Source organism: Fukomys damarensis, unplaced genomic scaffold (assembly GCF_012274545.1).
Source record: "Fukomys damarensis isolate Sample0158 unplaced genomic scaffold, DMR_v1.0_HiC HiC_scaffold_1, whole genome shotgun sequence".
Taxonomy (NCBI): Eukaryota; Metazoa; Chordata; class Mammalia; order Rodentia; family Bathyergidae; genus Fukomys; species Fukomys damarensis.
Window position 1 is genome coordinate 30,525,127 of NW_022900913.1, and position 21,320 is coordinate 30,546,446.

General features: G+C 34.0%; 1 protein-coding gene across 3 annotated transcripts in view; it reads right to left on the reverse strand.

The window, feature by feature from the left end:
• Positions 1–2,505: 2,505 nt before the first annotated feature.
• Positions 2,506–21,320, reverse strand: part of Fyb1 (FYN binding protein 1) — a 157,005-nt gene continuing 138,190 nt past the window's right edge. For all 3 annotated transcript variants that reach the window (XM_033760455.1, XM_010607759.3, XM_010607758.2), the window contains 6 exons: positions 20,192–20,258; positions 16,814–16,913; positions 15,980–16,142; positions 6,314–6,347; positions 3,907–3,938; positions 2,506–3,174 (listed from right to left, as the gene is read on the reverse strand). In XM_033760455.1, the coding sequence (XP_033616346.1) occupies positions 3,152–3,174; positions 3,907–3,938; positions 6,314–6,347; positions 15,980–16,142; positions 16,814–16,913; positions 20,192–20,258 (419 nt within the window). In that variant the 3' untranslated portion in view covers positions 2,506–3,151. The remainder of the gene's footprint in view (positions 3,175–3,906; positions 3,939–6,313; positions 6,348–15,979; positions 16,143–16,813; positions 16,914–20,191; positions 20,259–21,320) is intronic.

The window sequence follows — 21,320 nt, forward strand, 5'->3', positions numbered from 1 at the left end:
GATGGAAGAGGATATAAGAAAATGGAAAGATATCCCCTGCTCCTGGGTAGGAAAAAATCAACATAGTGAAAATGGCCATAGTACCAAAACTGCTATACAGATTTAATGCAATCCCAATTGAAATTCCAGCAGCATATTTCAAAGAACTAGAGAAAATAATCCAAATTCATTTGGAACCAGAAGAGACATTGAATAGCAAAGGCAAGTCTAGGCAGCAGAGACACAGCAGCGGGTATCACAATGCCCAACTTGAAACTATACTATACAGCCACTGTGATAAAAACAGCACGGTACTGGCAAAGAAAAATACCTGAGAATCAGTAGAATAGATTAGAAGATACAGAAACAACTCCAGATGTACTCAGCTACCCCATTTTTGACAAAGGAGCCAACCCTCAGTGGAGGAAAAATAGCCTCTTTAATACATGGTATTGGGAAAACTGGATTTCAACCTGCCAAAGATTAAAACTAGACCCTTATCTTTCACCATGCACTAAAGTAAAATCCAAGCGGATTAAAGATTTAAATATTAAAACAGAAACACTAAAGTTGCTGGAAGGTAAGTTAGGCAGAACTCTCAAAGACGTTGACATAGGAAAAGTCTTTATGAATAATCCTCAGTAGCATGGGAACTAGCACAAAGAATCAACAACTAGGATCTCCTCATACTAAAAAGCTTCTGCAATGCAGCAAACAAACAAACCATCAACAGATGTAAGAGACAACCACAATGTGGGAAAAAAATTTTACCAGCTACGCCTCAGACAAAGGACTATTATCTAGAATACATCAATAACTAAAAAAAAAAAAAAAAAATCAAGCCCCCCAAATATAAAGAGCCAATTCAAAAATGGGCCTCTGAAGTAAACAGACATTTCTCAGACAAAGTAAAAGCAGCAAATAAATATATGAAAAAATGTTCTACATCACTGGTCATTTGAGAGACACAGATGACAACAACCCTGTGATTCTACCTTACCCTGGAAACAATGGCTGCAATCAAGAAATCAACCAATAACAAATGTTGGCGGGGCTGTGTGGAGAAAGGAAACCTTTCCATTGTTGGTGGGAGGGCAGACTGGTGCAACCACTATGGAAATCAATATGGAGATACCTCAAAGAATAGGACCAGAGGTTCCATTTGACCCAGCTATCCCTCTGCTGAGTGTCTTTCCAAAAGAATCAAAAGAATCATATCACAGTGATATATGCGCACCCATATTTATAGTGGCACAGTTTGTAATAGCTAAAACTTGGAAACAGACCAATTGCCCATCATTTGGAGACTGGATAAAGAAGATGTAGTTTTTATGTAAAATGGAGTACTACTCAGCCATAAAGAATGAGAAATTAGAGTTATTCATGGGGAAATGGATACATATTGAGCCCATACTCTTAAGTGAAATAAATACTGAATAGTTTCTCTGGGTGAGAAACTAAAAGTGTAAATAAGATCCAAATTGTATAACTGACAACGTGAAATAGGAAGTACTGAAGGTGTAAGGGAAGTGGGAAGGGTAGGGGAAAGGAAATAAGGAAAAAGGAAAAAATGGAAACAAATACTGTAAATAGGGGAGGGTGGAGGGGGTGAAGGGAGGACAGGGGTATGGGGAAAAATTGAGAACCAAGATCTGCCATGTAATGGTACAAGTTCCCAATGATGAATATAACTGTGTTGTATACTTGAAACGTACCAATAAACTCAATGAAAAAAAAATGCAAGATCTAAGAATATGCTGCATATAAGAAACACATTTAGCTAAAAGAAAAACAAATTCATAGACTGAAAGTCAAAGAATGGAAGACAATACTCCCTGCGATAGGAACCTGGAAAAAAGCAAGGGTAAATCTTCCCTACAATGTATGTAATCATTATGTGTCTAAAATGTCCCAATAAAAAATTTAGAAAGCAAATAAAGTTGAGAACAATGTCTTGTAATTTCAGCTGTGACTATAAATTGTGTATTTTATAGCATATCATGGTTCAATAAACAGTCAAGCCTTAGGTTTTGCAAGTATTGTCTTTTACAAGGTGTGACAAAGGTATGTTAATTTTTTTGAGTGTTAGGCTTTTGAACTTTGTGTCATTGGTTTAGTGTTCTAAGCATTCAAATGCAAATATTTCATATTTTTGTGGGGTTTATTTCGGTATGAATATATATCAGTAGGGGACACTTCAGTCTAAACCCTAGGATTTATTAATTTATGCTCCTTTTTTCTGGCCAACGTTCTAGTAAAGAGTTAGTTTAAAGCATTTTTAATAAATTTCTGGATTGGTGATTGAAAACAACAAAAACAAAAGCAAAACCTTGGACTTTTAAGGGTTTTCATAATAAATAGGTGCCATCAAAGACTAGTGAGTTCAACATCCATTCTTCCATTCTTCATATCTGCAGGACAGCTGTCATTCATACTCACTCTAGTTGCAAAAGGACTTTTAAAAAATACAAACTTAAATGGTTAGCACACATATCTGAAAAAATAAAACTCACATTTGTTTCTTCTACAGTTTAATCTTTGATGTGCATACTTGCATGTGTAATGCTCTTATCAAATAATCAAGGCATATTCACAATTAACAAATAGGAACAAACTATACAAAAGTTCTGTTTTTACAATGTTGTTTGAAAAAACACCAGCAAAAGAGGAAGCAGCTCTGTCTTTTAAAATGAGAGATGATTTGAGTATACAATGTAGGATACCATCATAAGTAAATGAACAATGGTTGTCCTTCTTGCAGAATGCTTTACAATTTCTTTCATTGTATTCTTTGTTCTTCTTGCTTATATATATTTTTAGACAGAATAGTCATTTCTTCAGAATGTCTTTTTTTTCCTTTCTTTTTTGTTAAGGGAGGTGGGCAGAGGAAATTATCTATTTATAGTCTTAAAGATGCCTTTATAGTTATAGCCAAAGCAGAAATTTAATAATTTTTACTCCCAATGCAGTCCTTTAGGATATTAAGTAGAAATATTATTTTCTAAATTTAAAATTTCACAATTTTATAAAAATAATCAGAATTTCATGACCAGTGGACATAAGAATTCCTGTGCATTCATTGTCTATGATATCCAGTTACATATGCTACATAGAAGCTAGACTTCATGAATGACAATGGAGATGAAGTAAAACAGAGTAAACAAGCACAGTCCTAGTCATTGTCATAGATGCAACCTGAAAGAAAATAATAAAAATTTAATTTCAGTTACATGTAACACATGCCCTCTAAATGTTCCAAGCTTGGAGATGTGGATAATCTCCTGATTTAAGATTTAAAAGAAGAGGTAAAATTGGCTCACTTTATGAAAAACAAATGAAAGGCCATGCATTTAACTCTATTTAGTATACAATTCCAACAAAATATCTGGACAGATATATGCTCCATCAAAAATGAGACCCAAGATTATTTTATTTTGTTTGGCACTTATAAAAGTACTTTTCAGTGTTCACTATGAATAAGGTAAAAAAAATTAAATATCAGTAGGTATTAAATACTTAAAAGACTAAAGAGCAACATCCTTATCACTATGTTCTACTTTAGCTGAGATTAATTTTTAGATCAAACTATAAGAAACATAGCACTTATGCAGTATTATTAGTTATAAAATAAGTACCAATAATGAATATTTATTTGGTTGAAAGAAATCTTTACGATTCATAGTATAATTAAAAATTCATCTAATATTTTTATCCTTTCCTTTTCAAAGAAAATAAGAGTTTTTTTTCCTTAATTTCCAGCCCTGTATGAAAATGATTTTCCCCCATGATATCAGAGTTTTACCTTTCTTGATTTAAATTTTGAATAAATTGTAAGGTTCCAGTTAACCCAAGAAGCTATTTTCATTATTTGTATAAACAATAAATTCAGTGTTACTGTTCTCTGTGATGGTGATATATGATACTTACCATCAGCAATATCATCGTAGATCTCTCCATCACTGTAAAGGCAGAAAATAATTTTCATTTTGTAGGAAAAAGTTTCCAACATTAAAGCAACAGATAGAAGACAAGGGCAATAGTATATTAGTTTTATATAACACAGGTCTTTCATAGTGAGAAGTTACATTTTACACATTTACAAGTGGAAAGAAATTTCGTATTCATCTGCTTCTCTTCTTTCACTGTCTTTATTTAATCCTGTTTCATCAACAAACAGAATTACTGAGTCAGACTAGGTCCTCCTCTACTCATCTTCTGACTTCACCATGGGCACAGCATGCAACTGGGCTCAGAAATGAGCCATGAAATAAACTGAATAGTCATGGCCAGGTCTCCCCTGGGGACCTTAATCCCAAACTGTAGCAAGCTTTTATATCTATTAATGTTAGATTGATACTTTCATTTAAAATTCAAATGTTGAATGGAACACAATAATATTTGATATAGGAAACAGCCTCACTATTTTCACATTTCTAATTATAAGTAGTAAATATCAATTTTATAATATGTAAATATTAGCTATAAGATATAGTTATTATGAAGGTTCTTATGTTACATAATTCTAAAATATTATTTATGATTAAGAGTAGCATCCACAATAGCAGTTTTGGCTACTTTTATACAATTCAGGTTTTGCCTGGTTCTGAATCTTTGTGAAATATTTTACACAGCAAACAAGATGGGTTCCTCTTGTGTATGAGGAGGCATAACTAAAAGTGAGATACAAGCATGGATTTTAAGAAGCTTATGATCTAATGAGAAGCAAAATAGTCTATAAATAATAAAACAGAAGGTATTTTAAATGTGAACATTCTCATGAAATGTAAGATACAGTTCCAAAGTGCATAAATGTGAGGTGGCTATGTCACTTAGACCAGACCCACTCTGGAATCTTTTCTTATCTCAATGTTTTATCATAGGAGCAGCAGCAGGACCTCCAGATGGCTACCAACTGTGGCAGATCTTGAGAGTTCCCTATGGCTTCTGTTTGGATTCTTTCTCTGATACTGAGGCAGGGGTTTGGTTAATTGAAATCTTATGCAAATGTGGAAGACAGGTTTTCTCTGCCTGTCAGTCATTCGATTAATGTCTATTAAATATAGTGTATTCACTTAAATAGGTGGTAAACCAATAATTAACACAGTAGATCTCCATACTCTCTCTTAGTCATCATATGATAATCATTCTTTCTATAAAATTTGTATTTTTCATAGAACAAGTCCTATTGAAAATTCTACTGCCTTATTAGGAAAGGGGAAAAAATACCTGGGAGAGAGGTGAGGGCAAAAGAGGGTAGAGGACATTATCAAAGCAGAATATACATAACTATGGAAAAGTTACAGTGAAATTCATTAATTTGTATAATTAACATGTATTAATAATATAATTAAAAGGTGCAAAGGCAAAATATGTTCCCTGCCTATCACTGTGATTAATACTGAGTGAAAAAAGAAAGATACTACACTGATTTTTCTTTTAATTCTTTGCTGCCAGAGCTCTGAATGCTGATTTATCTCTTCCTGCTTCTTGGTATCAGGTTGTTTATGAAATTATAGTTTCTGAATCCTCCTTGATTTTCTCATTATGCTCAATTCCATAAATATTTTGCACTGGTATAAGGCCCAAACTGATAATGGATTTCATTTCTTGTACTGGGTTTCCTAAAATAGAATCTTAAAGTATTTTGGATGACTCTAATGGCACACCCGTACGAGACTGTGACAGACTGTGACAACATCTTATTCATAAGAATAGAAGAATCATTGACTACTATCTTTTTTTTCTGGCATGCTTCCAACAAAGGCAACAGAAAGCTCTACTGTGCCTGCTATGAATGTAGAAAAATTCTCATTAAGGGACTACACATTAAACTGTTGAGAGGTGATATTGGTACCTACTGTGTAGACACTACTTAGCCTCTAAGTCACTCAATTCAACAGCTATATTGATCAGCAAGTGAAATACAGAGCTTGAAAAGGTTAGTGGCTTTGGCCTGCCTGTCTTCAGTGGAGAGCCCAATGAGTGTATAAAATTATGAAGTGTATGAAAAGAAGGGCTCCTTACCTACTTGAGCAGCACTTTATGAAAACCTTAACTTTATTACAGATACTACTGACTTGATATTAGTACAAAATACTGTTTTCAGGCTACTTTTGATAGTCCAGTTGGTTACATTATTTAAATGATACTAGATATCATTCTTAAAGATATCTTTATATCCCACAGGGCTGGGGATGTAGCTCAGTGGTGCTGCACCAGCCTGGTAAGCACAAGGCCCTGAGTTCAATCCTTGGTACTGGGGCACAGGGTGGGGGGTGGGGAGGAAGCACAAGACTGTTTTTACAATTATAGTTGTAGAAGAAAATGGGCTTACTTGTCCACCAAATGACTCCGAAGGACATAACCATCTATGAAAGAAAAAGAAAATAGACTTTTTATTGATATGGCTTTGGTATTTTAAGAAACTAACATATAGTTAGTTATCTCATTAGGATCTTATGTACTATTATAATTTTTCACACAGAGAAATGATTCAGTATTTACACATGTGTGACTTATTTATTTCACTTAGGAATAATTAACAATGTGAAATAGGAAGAAAGGGGCTAAAGGTGTAGGGACAGTGGGAAGAGTAGGGGAAAGGGAATAAGGGAAAAGAAAAAAATGAGAAAATGAAAAAATAGAAATAAGGTGTTTATAAATGGGAAGGGGAGGAAGGGGTGAAGGGAGGGCAGGGACAAGGGGAAAAAATGAGAACCAAGACCTGTCATGTAAAGGTACAAGACCCCAATAATGAATGCAACTGTACTGTATTCTTAAAATGTACCAATAAATTCAATAAAAAGAAAAAAAAGAAAAATTCCCACAATAGATCACAGCAAAAAAAAGAAACTAACATATAAAAAATTATCCTAATATACTGATTACTGTTCTATTTCCAAATATGATCCATTTTTCTTATTTGTGCCCACTTTCTTTCCTTTCTTATCCTTTTCTCTAGACATTTTTCTCTCTCTAGCACACCACTTTTTCCTCAATTTGCAGTATTTCCTCATTTCCTCTTCTAAAAAAGTCATTTTCCTTCTTGTATGCTTCCACAAGTCAGAGCACTGACTCCCTCAAATTTTTATCTATTTCTTCAAGTTCTTCTCTACATGTTCCAGTTTTTTATTATAAAATCCATTTATATGTATTTTAAATATCACTAGATCTGAAACTTACTTTTTCAAATTACATTCAACAGAGCCAGAACTGTGTTTAACTTCCCTTTCGGATGCCATTGAGCTAACAATGGTTTCTTGGGGGAAGAACACCTGCAAAATGGCCCCAAATCCTTCCTGTCTACTCAGTATGGCAGAGATGACTCTACTATGTCATTCGAAAGTAGAACGATTGCATTTTACCATTCATGGGACAAAAGTATTATTAGAAAAATATGTACTAGAGATTTGATGATGCCTTGATTATGTAGAAAATAAACTGTATTTTGTGCAAAGAAAGTTAAGATTTTGTTCTTTCTTTGCCCACTATACAAATTTTTTCTAAGAAAAAGTATGGACTATTTTTCTTGGGAAAGTGTCTGCTGACATTTAATTAATAATTACTTAACTCTGGAATTATTAGTTTTATGTTAGTGCCTAAAATCTGTTGTAGCTTTGAGATTAGTGATACTCATTACTTCTTCAATAAAGCTTTAAAAAAACTTCCCTGAGTTAATCTATTGCTCTTGGTCTACTTTAGATCTAATCTTGGTTCTCTGTCAGAGTAAATGTGTTATAAGATTATAAAGAGAAAGATTATACAATGATAAATGCATTAATATATATTGATATATTTTGTTGACTTAGTATAAAAGATTTTTTTAAAGTAAGGATCATATAATTAAAATTATAGATTCAAATTTAAGAAAATAAACTTAATACTAAGAAGAATGCCTTTAATATTAAAAAAGTATTCTAGGGAAAACCATGGCCAATAAATACATGAAAAAATGCTCATCATTGCTAGCCATTAGAGAAACTCAAATTAAAATTACACTGAGATTCCATTTTACCTGAGAAATAATGGCTATCATAAAAAAATATCTAGTAATAACAAATGCTGGAAAGGATATATGAAAAAGGAAACTCTATTATATTGTTGGTGGGATGTAAAACCATAGCAGAACCACTGTGAAAACCATTGTGGAGACTTCTTAAAAAACTAAAAACAGAAAATCTATCTGATCAGATATCTATCTGCCTCCTAGGTATCTTCCCCAAAATGTTAAAGTCATCATATTATAGAGATACATGCATAACCATGTTTATAGCATCATGATTTATAATTGCTAGATTTTGAAACAGTGTATATATATCCATCAACTGATGAATGAATAAGGCAAATATGCTATTTATATACAATGGAATACTATGCTGCAAGGAAGAAAAACTTGAGGCATTCAGAGATAAATGGATGCTACTTGAGAACACAGTATTAAGTGAAATAAGTCAGACACACAAGCTCAAATACCACATAGTTTGTCTTATATGAGAAACACATATAACTATACACTGAATTATATATATATATATATATATACACACACTGAATTATATATATATATATCTCATGAGATATACTATATATACATAAATATTATATACGTATTTGTGTATATAATATATAGAAATAAATAATATATATTATATGTGAATATTTACTACATAGTAAATGCTATATATACATAAATATATATTATATATAAATAAATAAATATATATATATATATATATATACACACACACACACAAATAAAGAGCAAAATAGAAGATAAATAGGAAGTAGGGAGAAGTTTAAACACCTCCTCAAATTACATATTATGTTATTTTAAAAATATTTCAGTAGTGTCTTAGTTACTTCTTTTGTTGCTGAGGCAAAATATCCAACACCCAAAGTTAAAGGAGAAAGCATTTATTTCAGCTCAGCTTGTACATGTTTCAGTCCATAGTTGGCTGGTTCCAAGGCAAGGCAGCATTCCACAGGGGTAACACAGAAGAAAAACAATCCATTGCAGGGTAGGTAGGAGGCAATAAAGTGGCAAGCAGCAGCAGCAGCAAGCCTCCTTGAATTTATCCCATTCAGGCTACAAGCCTTTGTGTTGGTGACATCCACACCCAGGGTGTGGCTTCCTATTACCCACACCAAGAACTATGATAAGCCAGTAGACTAATACAGTAGCATACACTCTAATACTAATATCACACCCATAATCTACATTCACACATCCTAGATTCAGCCACCTCCAAAAAGCCTCACCTGTGATAGTATCAGGCTTTGGGGGACATCTAGATACAAGTCATAATTTGTTTTATTTATACTAATAATTTAACTTCATTGAAAAGAAAGTTTGTGTTATTTGTTTCTTTTTGAAAGAATCTTTTTAGATTTTTTGACTACTTTGAAGATAAAGATACACAATATAATAACTATTGTTATTCTCTTACTATTTGTTATGAAATTTATCTTTTTTTTTTTTTTTTTTGGAGCTGGGGATCAAATGTGCTTGTGAGGCAGGCGATGGAAACACTAAGCCAAAACTCTGGCTTATCTTATTTTTTTCATAAAATAAAAAAGAACATTTTATTTTCATGTGCTTTTAGATTATTTTCTTTTCACAACTAAACTTTGCTAAAATTTTGCAGGTCTGACTAAAACATTGTATATTAAAATATTAAAACAGTCCTTTACATGACCAAAGTTTGTAATTCATGATATATAGTTTTATTACTTCAACTTTACGAATTAATTCTAAAGAACTTATCCTCTTAGTTCTGAAACCCTGACTATATTCCTTCCTATATCTTTTGTCTTCAAGGCAGTTTATAAACAATAAAATCATATTGTACAGATCACCTAAGCAAATGAGACAATATCCAACTTCAAAGGAAATGGTAATAATATAACTGGAAAAAAGTATGTGGTTAAATAACATTGAATATAAATTATTAGCTTAGTTTTATAAAAAATATTTTCCCTTTCTTCTCTCTCTTTAGGTTCTGGAGCTTGATATCACAATAATTTTTTTAAATTTCTGAGGTAAAAATTTTCTTTCTTCAGTGAATGTGTGTTATTTTAAAATTGAGAAAATATTTACTTAAGAAATGATCAAATAGATTTATGGAGATCTAAGGCACCTTGAAAGTCCCTCTTTGATGTCCAAAGGAAATAGGGAACATTTTGGCCACAAATTACTCAGCTCCTGTTTCATTCCAGACCTTTCTGTATACACGTTTTCTCTGATAACAGTAGGTGGGAAAACTCACAGGGTATGAGACATCGGGTAGGGGAATATATGCTGATATTAGCTAGAAATTTTAAAAATTTGGAAATGTGCCAGAAATCTATTAACATTCTAACACCTATACCCTTCTTGCTTGTACAAGTCAGTGAGTGAGATTTGTTCCAATGCAACAATGTCTATAAAAGTGAGTTGTACTCCATTGTACAGTGGTAAAGGGATTACTATTCAGGCTTTATCCTCTAGTTTGTACCATTACCAACTTTAGGTTGCTTTTCTTTCTTTGGTGGATTTAAGAAAAATGGAGGGCAAAAAAACCAAAAACCAAAAATCAAAACAAAACAAAACACCCCTAGTCACCATGGTGCTAGAATGCAGATGCTTTTGTTACTAATCAAAAGATGTGCAAATGAAGGAACTGAACAATTTAGAAGCTCTTCGATGTTACATAAACTAACCATACTACTAAGGCTAAGACAGAACCTCTGTCTGCTAACCAACTGAACTATTTAATAGACTTATATTGAGTGTCTAAATGTTCAGAATTATATCTGGTTATCCATATAGCATTTCCAAATTGTTACATTTGAACTAAGTCCCAATCAAGATGCAAGACACTAAACACTGTGTGGCAACCCAATATTGAAAATATTACATTGAAGCTACTCTTAAACTCAGACTCTAGTAGGCGTAATAATCGGGTAAAACTACAACAATTACAGCAGCAAAAGTAATATCATGGGAAGAACAGGGAAGAGATAGATGGTCATGGAGTGTCTGGGAGAAAGAATTTCTAATTTTAGATGATAATTTAGTTGTTTTTAATAGATAATTGTGGGCATTCCTAGTCAAATAAAACAGCACAATCAGATGAATCAGCACAATTTATTCAGGGAATGAGAAGAATGCAGTTTGTATTTCTGGATTACCAGTTGCAGATAGGAAAGTCACTCAAGGAGAGTTGAGTCTAGATCAGAAGGGATTTTATATGTTAGCCTAATGACTTGCGTTTTTAAAAATAGTATTTAGTTAACAATGTGGTGAGTGGATTGGTCTCAAGAGTAAAGATAAAGATAGACATACTATGAAAAGGCTACTGCAGTTTTCTAGGTGAGTTAAATCTATAAAACAGTCATCCCAAATCCTCAAGAAATGTGTGAAGAGTGGATTAGAAAGTAAGGAAATAAAAAATAATCAAGGTTCTGGGCACAGTGGCATGCACGTGTAATCCCAGTACTTTGGAAAGTTAAGGAAGTAGGGTCATAAATTTGAGCCCATGCCTAGGTAATTTAATGACTTAGTGAGACCTTGCATTAAAATAAAAAGAAAAAGGAAAAAAGGGCTAGGAATATAGCTCAATATGAAGGCCCAGGTTCATCCCCAGATTGTAGGATGAGTACAATCAAGGATCCAGACCAAGCAAGAAATAAACAGGAGGTTTGCAAACATTAAGGGAAGCAGGAAGTTTGCAAATACTAAAGTGAAATTAAACAGATACGGTAAGTAAACTTTGGAATGATGCTTAGTCTGCAAGGCAATAGCAGACACACATAGTACCTCACCCTCACCACTTGAGTATCTATTGGTCCAAATTTTAACTGACAGCACCTGCATTTAAAAGTTTTAGTTCTGGGATTGAACTCAGGACCTTGCACTTGTGAGGCAGGCACAGTGCCACTGAGCTAAATACCTGGCCCTTTTGTTTGGGTGTTTTAAATGGATGTCTTTTCTCGACCTTTCACAACTCTCTTAGTTAGCTTGCCCAGCATCCCAAATAACTTCCCGATTGCCCTGAAATAGAGTTTAACCCATTTAAATAGGTGGTGGGTAAGTAACTCAGTTTTCCCCTACAAGATGGGATAACATGATGCTGAGTTTCCTGGTACAATTAGGCTCCAATTATACAAGTGGTAACTTTTTTGATAAAAAGGCTTTAGTGACTGCTTTCCCTTCTTTGTCTTATTTTTGCTTACTGCTATTTCCTAGAGTGGCTTTTGAATTTAGAAAGTCAAGACAAAGTTCAAACAAGGTAGGGAGCATCACAATGCCCAACTTGAAGCTATACTACAAAGCTACTGTGATAAAAACAACATGTTAATAGAAAAGAAACATACCTGAGGATGAGCAGAAGAGATTAGAATGCAGAAACAACTCCATATATACTCAGCTACCTCATCTTTGACAAAGGAGCCAAACATCTTCACTGTAGGAAAGATCGCCTCTTTAATAAATGGTGTTGGAAAAACTAGCTTTCAACTTGCCAAAGATTAAAACTAGACCCCTATCTTTCACTATGCACTAGACTAAAATCAAAATGGATTAAAGATCTAAATATTAAAACAGAAACACTAAATTTGCTGGAAGATAAGTTAGGTAAGAACTCTTAAAGATATTGGTGTAGAAAAAGATTTCATGAACAAAACCTCAGTCTCATGTGAACTAGCACAAAGCATCAACAACTGGGATCTCATTTTATTAAAAAGCTTTTGGACAACAAGAGAAACCAGCAACAGAGCTAAGAGACAACCTACATTGAGGGAAAAAAATTTTACCAGCTGTTCCTCAGACAAAGGTCTGCTATGTAGAATATATAAAGAACTAAAAAAAATCAGATTTCCCAACTTTAAAGACCCAATCTAAAAATGGGCATCTGAAATGAACAGGCATGTCTCAGACAAAGAAATAGAAATAGCAAATAAACTTATGAAAAAAATGTTCAACATCACTGGTCATTCTAGAGATGCAAATAAAAACAACACTGAGATTCCACCTCCCTCCGGAAAGAATGGCTGCTATCAAGAAATCAACCAATAACAAATGCTTACTGCTATTTTCTAGAGTGGAAAAAGGAACCCTTTTCCACTGTAGGTGAGAGTGTAGACTGGTGCAACCACTGTGGAAATCAGTATAGAGATATCTCCAAAAGCTAGGATTAGAGGTCCTGTTTGGCCCAGCTATTCCCCTGCTTGGCATGTTCCTAAAAGAATTAAAAAAAAAAAAGTCATACCACTGTGATATATGTGCACCCATGCTTATAACAGCACAGACTGTAGTAGATAAAACTTGGAAAGAGCCCAATTGCTCATCAACTGGAGACTGAAAAAAGAAGACATGGGTTTTGTCTTGTTTAAAAAAAATAAAATGGAGTATTACTCTGCCATAAAGAATGAGACTGAAGACATTTATAGCCAAATTGATCCACACTGAGGCCATACTCTTCAGTGAAATAAATAGGACATACATATGTAAATACTGAATAGTTTCTCTGATGTGAGAAACTGAAAGTGAAATAAGGATCAAAATGTATAATAGATAGTGTGAAATAGGAGGAAAAGGTGCAAAGGGGAAGGGGAAGTCATAGGGGCAGGGGAAAGAAAAGAAGGGAGAGGAATAAATAAATATGAGAAATTGGAAATAAAGACTTTGTAAAAAGGGTGGGTGGAGAGGTTGAAGGGAGGGTAGGCGATTGGGGAAAAATATGATACATGATGTATCATGTAAAAAAGTACAGATTCCCAATGATGAATGTCATCATATTATATATCTAAAATGTACCAATAAACTTAATGAGTGAAAAAAAAACACAAAACAGGTAGTAGAAGCATTATACTAGTCTACTTAAATAGATCCTCAAATCACCTAGAACTGAAGTAGTTATAAGTGAACTTAGAAATCATAAAATACACTGGTACTATACCTGGAGAGAAAAAAAGTTATATGAATTTTCTGATTGTAATCTACCAGAAGTTTATGAAATATTTCTACTGTCATTTTAGAAAAATGATAGTTTCTTTCTTTCTTTCTTTTCCTTCTTTTTTCTTTCTTTCTTTCTGTCTGTCTTTTTTTTTCCTGCAGAACCAGGGATGGAACTCAGGACATTGTGCTTGGGAGGCAGGTGCAATGCCACTGAGCTAAATCTCTGGCCCCCAAAATGATAATTTCTAAGAGGACAGGATCCTTCAGTATTCATAATAATACTTATAACTCTTGCTGTCCAAATAGAAAATGATAGTAGGTACTATCAGATAGTAAATTTACTGCTTTCCCTCACTCTTAGGATCCACTGGTTCCTGGAAAGATAAGTTTATTTTCTATATTTCCATTACTGATGCTATATTTATTCCTGCTCAGCTGTTAAGTAATTCACATTTCTTTTTTTAGAGTCTGTCCCATGTATCTGCAGCTTCAGTTACCTAGGATGTTGGTAAATGCAGGGTCAGGCCTCACTCTAGGATATTGTGAAACAGAATCTGCATTCTCAAGACCTCTGTGGATGTGTATTTTCTTTGAGGCTAGTGGAACATTGCTTTAGAATCTAGGACTGGGGATTTAGCTCAGTGGTTCTGCCACCTACCTTGCAAGCACGAGGTTCTGAGTTCAATCCCCAGTACCAAAAAAAGAAAAAAAAAATCTATGCTAAGGACAGAGGTTCTTGGAGTATCATGGTAGGGTTTTCTTTTACCATGCTATGGGAAAGATGTGTTTGAAGCTTGTACACTGGAGAGGAACCCACATGACAAATACTAGGACAATTCTGTTGTGGAATATGTGAAATAATTTGGAAAATAGAAGAAAGGAAATATATCATTTAGACTCATCATCCTCACCAGTCACAATTAATATTTTGGTATTATTTGCATGATTTTTTAAACCTGGTTAGAAATCTTACTCTTCACTAAGTAAATTTCTTAGTATCCCATAACTATGTAATGAGATATGTATCACATTATTATCATCACAATCATTTAAAATATTCATTTGGGTATATTCAACCTGGTATGTAATTATTTTAAAGTTTTGAACTTTTAATATATCTTTGACGTTTTAGTGCACATAGTTTTTTATTTTTCTTTTCTACTTTTAAGGCTATTTCTTAGGGTAGATTCCCACAAATGCAAGGCTGAATTTTTTTTTTCTTTTTCTTTTTCTTTTTTTTTTTGGTTTACAGTTGCCCTATCTCTACATTACCTTCAGTGAGCTTCGGATCTTAATATTTCACTGTTCCTGCTCCCTCCCTTTGTCTTTTGTACTAACATTCCACATTGCTCTCTGGAAAGCCAATCACAACTCTTTCATGGTAATTTTAGTTTCTCCCCTGTGAGTCATTGCATTTGTTTCTTGAAACTCCATTTCAGTTCCCGTCCCTGAGTCACTTTCCTCCCATTAAAATTAAATGCAGAGACCACGTTTTCCACACAGATTAACCAAGCCAATCTGGAGCAGCCATGCTGGCTCTCCAATTTCAAACACAGGACAACCTCGTTTTGAGTTACCCTTCCCTTAATTTTAAAAAAGTTTCTTTTAAAATTTGACAAAAATATTTCCATCTGTCAGCTTAGTAGCTGATAAAGTCAAAGAGGATAAGGACTGTCTTGTACCTATTTGGAACAGTACATTGCATTAAGTGCATCCAAAGATGAAATGAAAAAAGTGAATTTTTAAGGTAGGAAAACTATAAATTCTAGATTTGAAATGTTATATAACTTCACAACCACGCTAGAGCAAGAGTCACTCATTACCTTTACACAGTGGTTCACATTTTAGTGTATCCATGAACATGCCAGGGAAGAAATTATACCCACATATTCAATCTGATACCTAGAGTTTTATCTATAAGCACCATCTCTAGTTTCTTTATATTTTTTGCAATTCACAAAGGATTAACCAAAACAAGTTAGTACAAACAGGGTGGTCACTAAAACTTGTTTGGCTGTTTAAATTCTGGAGTGCCATTTGTGTAGAGCATAATCAGTGACTTACATTTTCCTTCTTCATTCCTGCAGAGAACTTTTGTGTCATCTGTGCTTTGTATAACTTCAAGAGATTCACCAGGCCTTATCTGTAGATCTCTAGCCCCCCACTTTTTAGAAGTTAAGGAAGATGAAACTTTGGTTGAATACAGAACTCTAATTTCACCATCGTACTGGAAAAATAAATACATGTTATCAGTTTACGTATATTACTATATAACTCATTCCCTAACAAATTAATTAAGATGATCTTTACTAAATAAATAGTTCAGTATTTTCAAAATATAAGGATATTTTTGTTTTTTGAGACAGGGCCTCACTATGTAGTTGAGACTAACCTGGAACTCACTTTGTAGCCCAGGCTGGTCTCGAACTCACAGCGATACTCCTGCCTCAGCCTCCCGAGTGCTGGGATTACAGGCATGTGCCACCACACCCGGCAAAATATAAGAATATTAAAGACAATTTGGAGGGGGTAAGGAGTCACTTATTACCCCACCAGCTTCATATAACAAATATTTTTAAATTACTTTCTTATCATGGGCTGGGATTTAGCTCAGTGGTACCGCCCCCTTGCCTTGAAAGTGCAAGGACCGAGTTTGATCCCTGGTACCCTCCCTCCCCAAAAGAACATCTAAATTTAGATTGTGATACTGTATAGATTGTGTGTTATGATAGCTTGCTTAATTTGTTATAGGAATAATATAAATAAAAATTAAATTTTGAAAAAATAAAGGAGTTATGATGCAATTACACTTTTAAAGTGTATACATGTTTTGTTATTTAAAAGTCAGATTTCTTTTGTTAGGGTTTTGAACTGTGTATGACAGTAAATATGACTTACTTTAAATTTTTTTCTGAGGTCTTTTTCTTCTTTTCCTTGCTTTTTTAGTTTCTTAGGATCTTTTTCTTCCGTCTTGGCTTTTCCAGCACTGATTCCGTAGCTAGGATGGCAGAACACACATAAAACAGTACTTTGTTAAAAAAAATATTAAAAAGTAGACTACAGCAGAATCAATTCATAGTATTACATTCTTGTTCAATTTTGCTTTTAATTTTTTCGTAGAAACCCATAACATTTATTGTAATAACTAATGATGTCTTAAAACACAGAAGAGATTCTTCAAGTGAATGGAGATTACTAGTTGAAATGGAGTTGAACGATTCTTAATTGGAACAATATAAAATCACTGAGTAATAGTTGAAATATGTTTGCTTACCAGTGGTTTCTTTCATGCGATTCAATTTATACTTGAAACTCATATTTTAAATGTTTCCTAGGTAAGTGACATGGTTAATGTCATAGAAAAGGCTCAAAAAGAATGTTTGTTAAAAATCAATTTTTATGGGCTAGGGATTTAGTTCAGTGGTTCCAGGGCCTGCCTTGCAAGTGCAAGGACCCAAGTTCAATACCCAGTACAAAAAAAAAAAAATCAATTTTTATGACATAAAATTGATCTATTTGCTAATATTTTAATATTGACCTAAAATGGAGCCAGAGGGGTTAGAGGTGCAGCTCAGTGGCAGAGCTCTTGCCTGGTATGCATGAGGCCCTGGGCTTGATTCCCAGCACCAATAGGTAAATAAACCAATGGAGGCAGAGGAGGAGGCAGAAAATGTTGATTAATAAAAAAGTTTTAGGTAAAATTAAGATTTAGAAATTACATGAAGGAGCTTCTTAACAAAGATGATGAATATTCAATCTTTATCTTAACCACTTTATTAAATTGTCCTTCTGAATCCACGTGGATGTATGAGAGAAAGACATTTTTAATTGCTTTGACCAATTAATGGATTTCATGTGTTCAAAAACATCCTAGGACCCAAGTATAGAAGTCTGCCATGTCTCTTTTATATGCCCAGTACTAAAGCCAGTTATGAAAAGAGGTAGATAAACCTAAGACAGTGATTCTCCAGCCTAGTCATGCACACAATCACCTGGGAAGTTGTAAAACATAACTATGCCTTTGCCCAGTTCCTAGAAATTGTGATTTAATTTATATTAGTTTAAATTAATTTTAAAAGCTAAGTAAATTAGTTGGAGTGGGGTCCAGGTACTGACATACATATTTTAAACCTCTTCCGGCAATGCGAATTTGTAGCCCAGGGTGAGACCCATTTGCTAGTGTTAAATATAGATGCTAGGAAAGGGCTGTGAAATAAATAAGTCACATGTATAAATACCGAATAGTTTCTCTGGTGTGAATAAACTATAATAGTACATAAGATCCTAATGAGATAATGGACCATGTGAAATAGGAAGAGAGGGGCTAAAGGTGTAGGGAAAGTGGGAAGGGTAGGGGAAAGGTAATAAGGGAAAAGAAAAAAATATGAGAAAGTGAAAAAATGGAAATGAAGTGTTTGTAAAGGGGGAGGGGAGAGGGAGAAGGGAGGGCAGGGACAAGGGGAAAAATGAGAACCAGGACCTGTCATGTAAAGGTACAAGATCCCAATAATGAATGTAACTGTACTGTATACCTAAAATGTACCAATAAACTCAATGAAGTTAAAAAAAAAAACTAGAGTATTTCTTGAATAGTAAACATTTTAAACATTGATATTACATTTTTATTTAGATGATCTAAGATGTTTTATTTGTAAATTATTTATTTAAAATGTTTGATTCTAATTTTTTGATTCTTTGCCTTTAGTGCCTTCACCATGGAAAGAACTAGTACAGAATCCTGCCTTCTACCTTCAGTACCTCCTGCCTTGCCATAGTCTGAACACTGGAGGAACTGCTGCACCCAACTAGCTCTCAGGGGATGCCAGAATATGCGTGAAGAATGCTCCACAAGCTAGAATTAAAAATCATTTATTTAAAAATTGAATTCTATGTTAAAAGACATAAAATTGTTTTAAACTCTGAAAATTAGCAGTGGGTAAAAAACCAAAACCAAAACCAAAAAAACAGACCATATTAGATAAGGTTTAATCAGCTGGAACTTGTTTTGCTCTAAGCCAAGGGCCAGTGTGTGACTCTGCATTCCTGGAGAGCTGGTTTAGGGAATGTGGTGGCAGTTCTACAGTAATACAAAACAGAAAAATGCATTAAAAACTATCAGTGATAGGAATGACTTCCCCATGGGGAGGAAGATGAGCATGTTACTGCAGGTTAGATTTTCCTTTCATGGAGTTGAAAAAGAATGACTGTTTTCATCTGTCTTGTTTGTTTTGGCTATTAAACTTGATCTTCATCTACGGATGACAGCACATATTCCTTTGGGTTCTTTGATCTTGATACTGTCTCTTGTCTGGTAAAATTAGTTTAACAATACTGGTAAAATATAAATATTTCAAGTTCCCTCATGCGTTCTTACCAGTACAACTCAGAATACACCACTTTTATCCATTTATATTACTTTCTTCCTTTAATCAAATACTGCATCTTTTTTATTCAACATTTTTTTTTCTTGAAATGGGTGTTTCTGCTTTTAGGCACAGTATGTATCAAATCAGCTCATTTATTTGAAAATGAGAAAGCATCATTATTGTGTATTCTATCAAAAGAATTTTCAGTACGTGGTTCTTTTGTATTAAGTGATCTTAGCAGATTTTCATACAATTTAGCTTAAAGTTAAATGGAAACCCTCAGGTAAGGCAAAGAAGCTCATTTTTATCGTTGGCTTTTAAAAAAATATCTTTGAATGGAATGCTTGAGACTGATGCTTTTCTGAAAAAGAGACATACTGTTCCTTAAAGTCCTTTTAAACGACAAATCCTTTTCTTATTTTGCCATAAAGGAAATAATTTGGTGGAGGACAAAGGGGCCATGAACAAGAAGGGTGAGGACTGAGATGTGAGATAAAGAGGTATATTCAAGACAAAAAAAGGTTTGGGAGAAGAGTAAAAATAAAGGCAGGAGATGAATCATCGAGATCATTTATGACCAGGATCTCAAATATGTTTTCCCAGCGAATGAGCAAATAAATGATCGCAGACATCAGTGAGTCACAAAACAGACGGCAGTCAGGAGACAAGGGACAGAACCGCAGAAGCAGGGGTCAAATGATTTGAGGGGGGCCTGGAGAGAGAAGGCGGGGGATCAGGGCTTCCCACAAACCTAGTATTGAAGTCAGAGCTGGGGTCTGAAAACAGCACAGCTTTAGAAAAGAGGACGGAGCCAACATAATTGTGAACAGTAGACTTCCACGCCTTCAGGTTTTCATTCCGTTGAAACAATCTCATTTTCTGTTCATTACAATGAAAGCATGCCAATTACCTCATCTCTGCTGGCGGAGCAGGGAAATCCGAGGCATCCACATCGTCGTACACTTCGTCTCCCACTTCTACCAAAAGAAAGAATATTAAAGATTGCTAGAAAAGTTGCCATGACCTTAACTGGTTCAATGACCTTGCTGATCAGTAGATATTTTTCTTTTTTATAAGCTTTCATTAAAGTCAGGAGGAATGCTTTTGCTCTGCACCTAAGCTGCTTTATAGTAAATTAAGCTGAAGAGATGAGTTGAAGAAACTGCGAAAACTCTAAGAAATGGCCTAGCGTTATGGCACATGCCTGTAATCTCAGCACTTGGGAAGCTGAGGCAGGAGGTTCATGAGCTGAAGGCCAGGTTGGATTAGATAGTTCAGTGCTGGCCTAAACTAAATAAATAGCAAGGCCTTATCTCAAAAAAGCCAAAAAATAAAACAATCTGAGGAATGATTATCACAGAACTGAAGATGTAGTTCATTTGGTAGAACATTTGCCTAATATGCATAAAATCCTAGGTTTGATCCCCAGCGTGGTAAAACAACAACAACAACAACAACACCTCAAAACTGTTCACCTGCTGTGTCTGTGTATTCAAGTTAATATCACAGAATAAAACTTGCTCAACTATATGCAAAACCCACAATAGATACTTAAAAAATACAATATAGCATTGGTTTTTAGAAGGGTAAAAATTACTATCCCATGTACATGCATTTAAAATACAGTCAAGAACAATAACATTCATGAACAAACAAAAAACCTCACCTTTTCAATGGAATTGATTACATTTTTTTTCAATTTATACTTACTCTTTATGGGGATATTTTTAGAAATATTTTTGAATATTACACATTAAGATATAAGTTCACCAGTAGATATTGAATTAATAAATTTGTAGTTGCAAAGAAAGTTTTAAAGCAGATTGAGTTTGAAAGAATAGGTTATCTCTCAGTTGGCATGCTCTTTTATATATTTATAAACTCTTCAAAATCCCCTGAATATTCTTGGGGAATAACATTTTGTCCAGACAGAATTTAAAAACTTTTTCTAAGATGTGTCTCAACAGGGATAAAAAAATTGAATTATATAAACAGCAAACTGTTATATCTAAAAAATGTCTAAATATAATATAAATTAT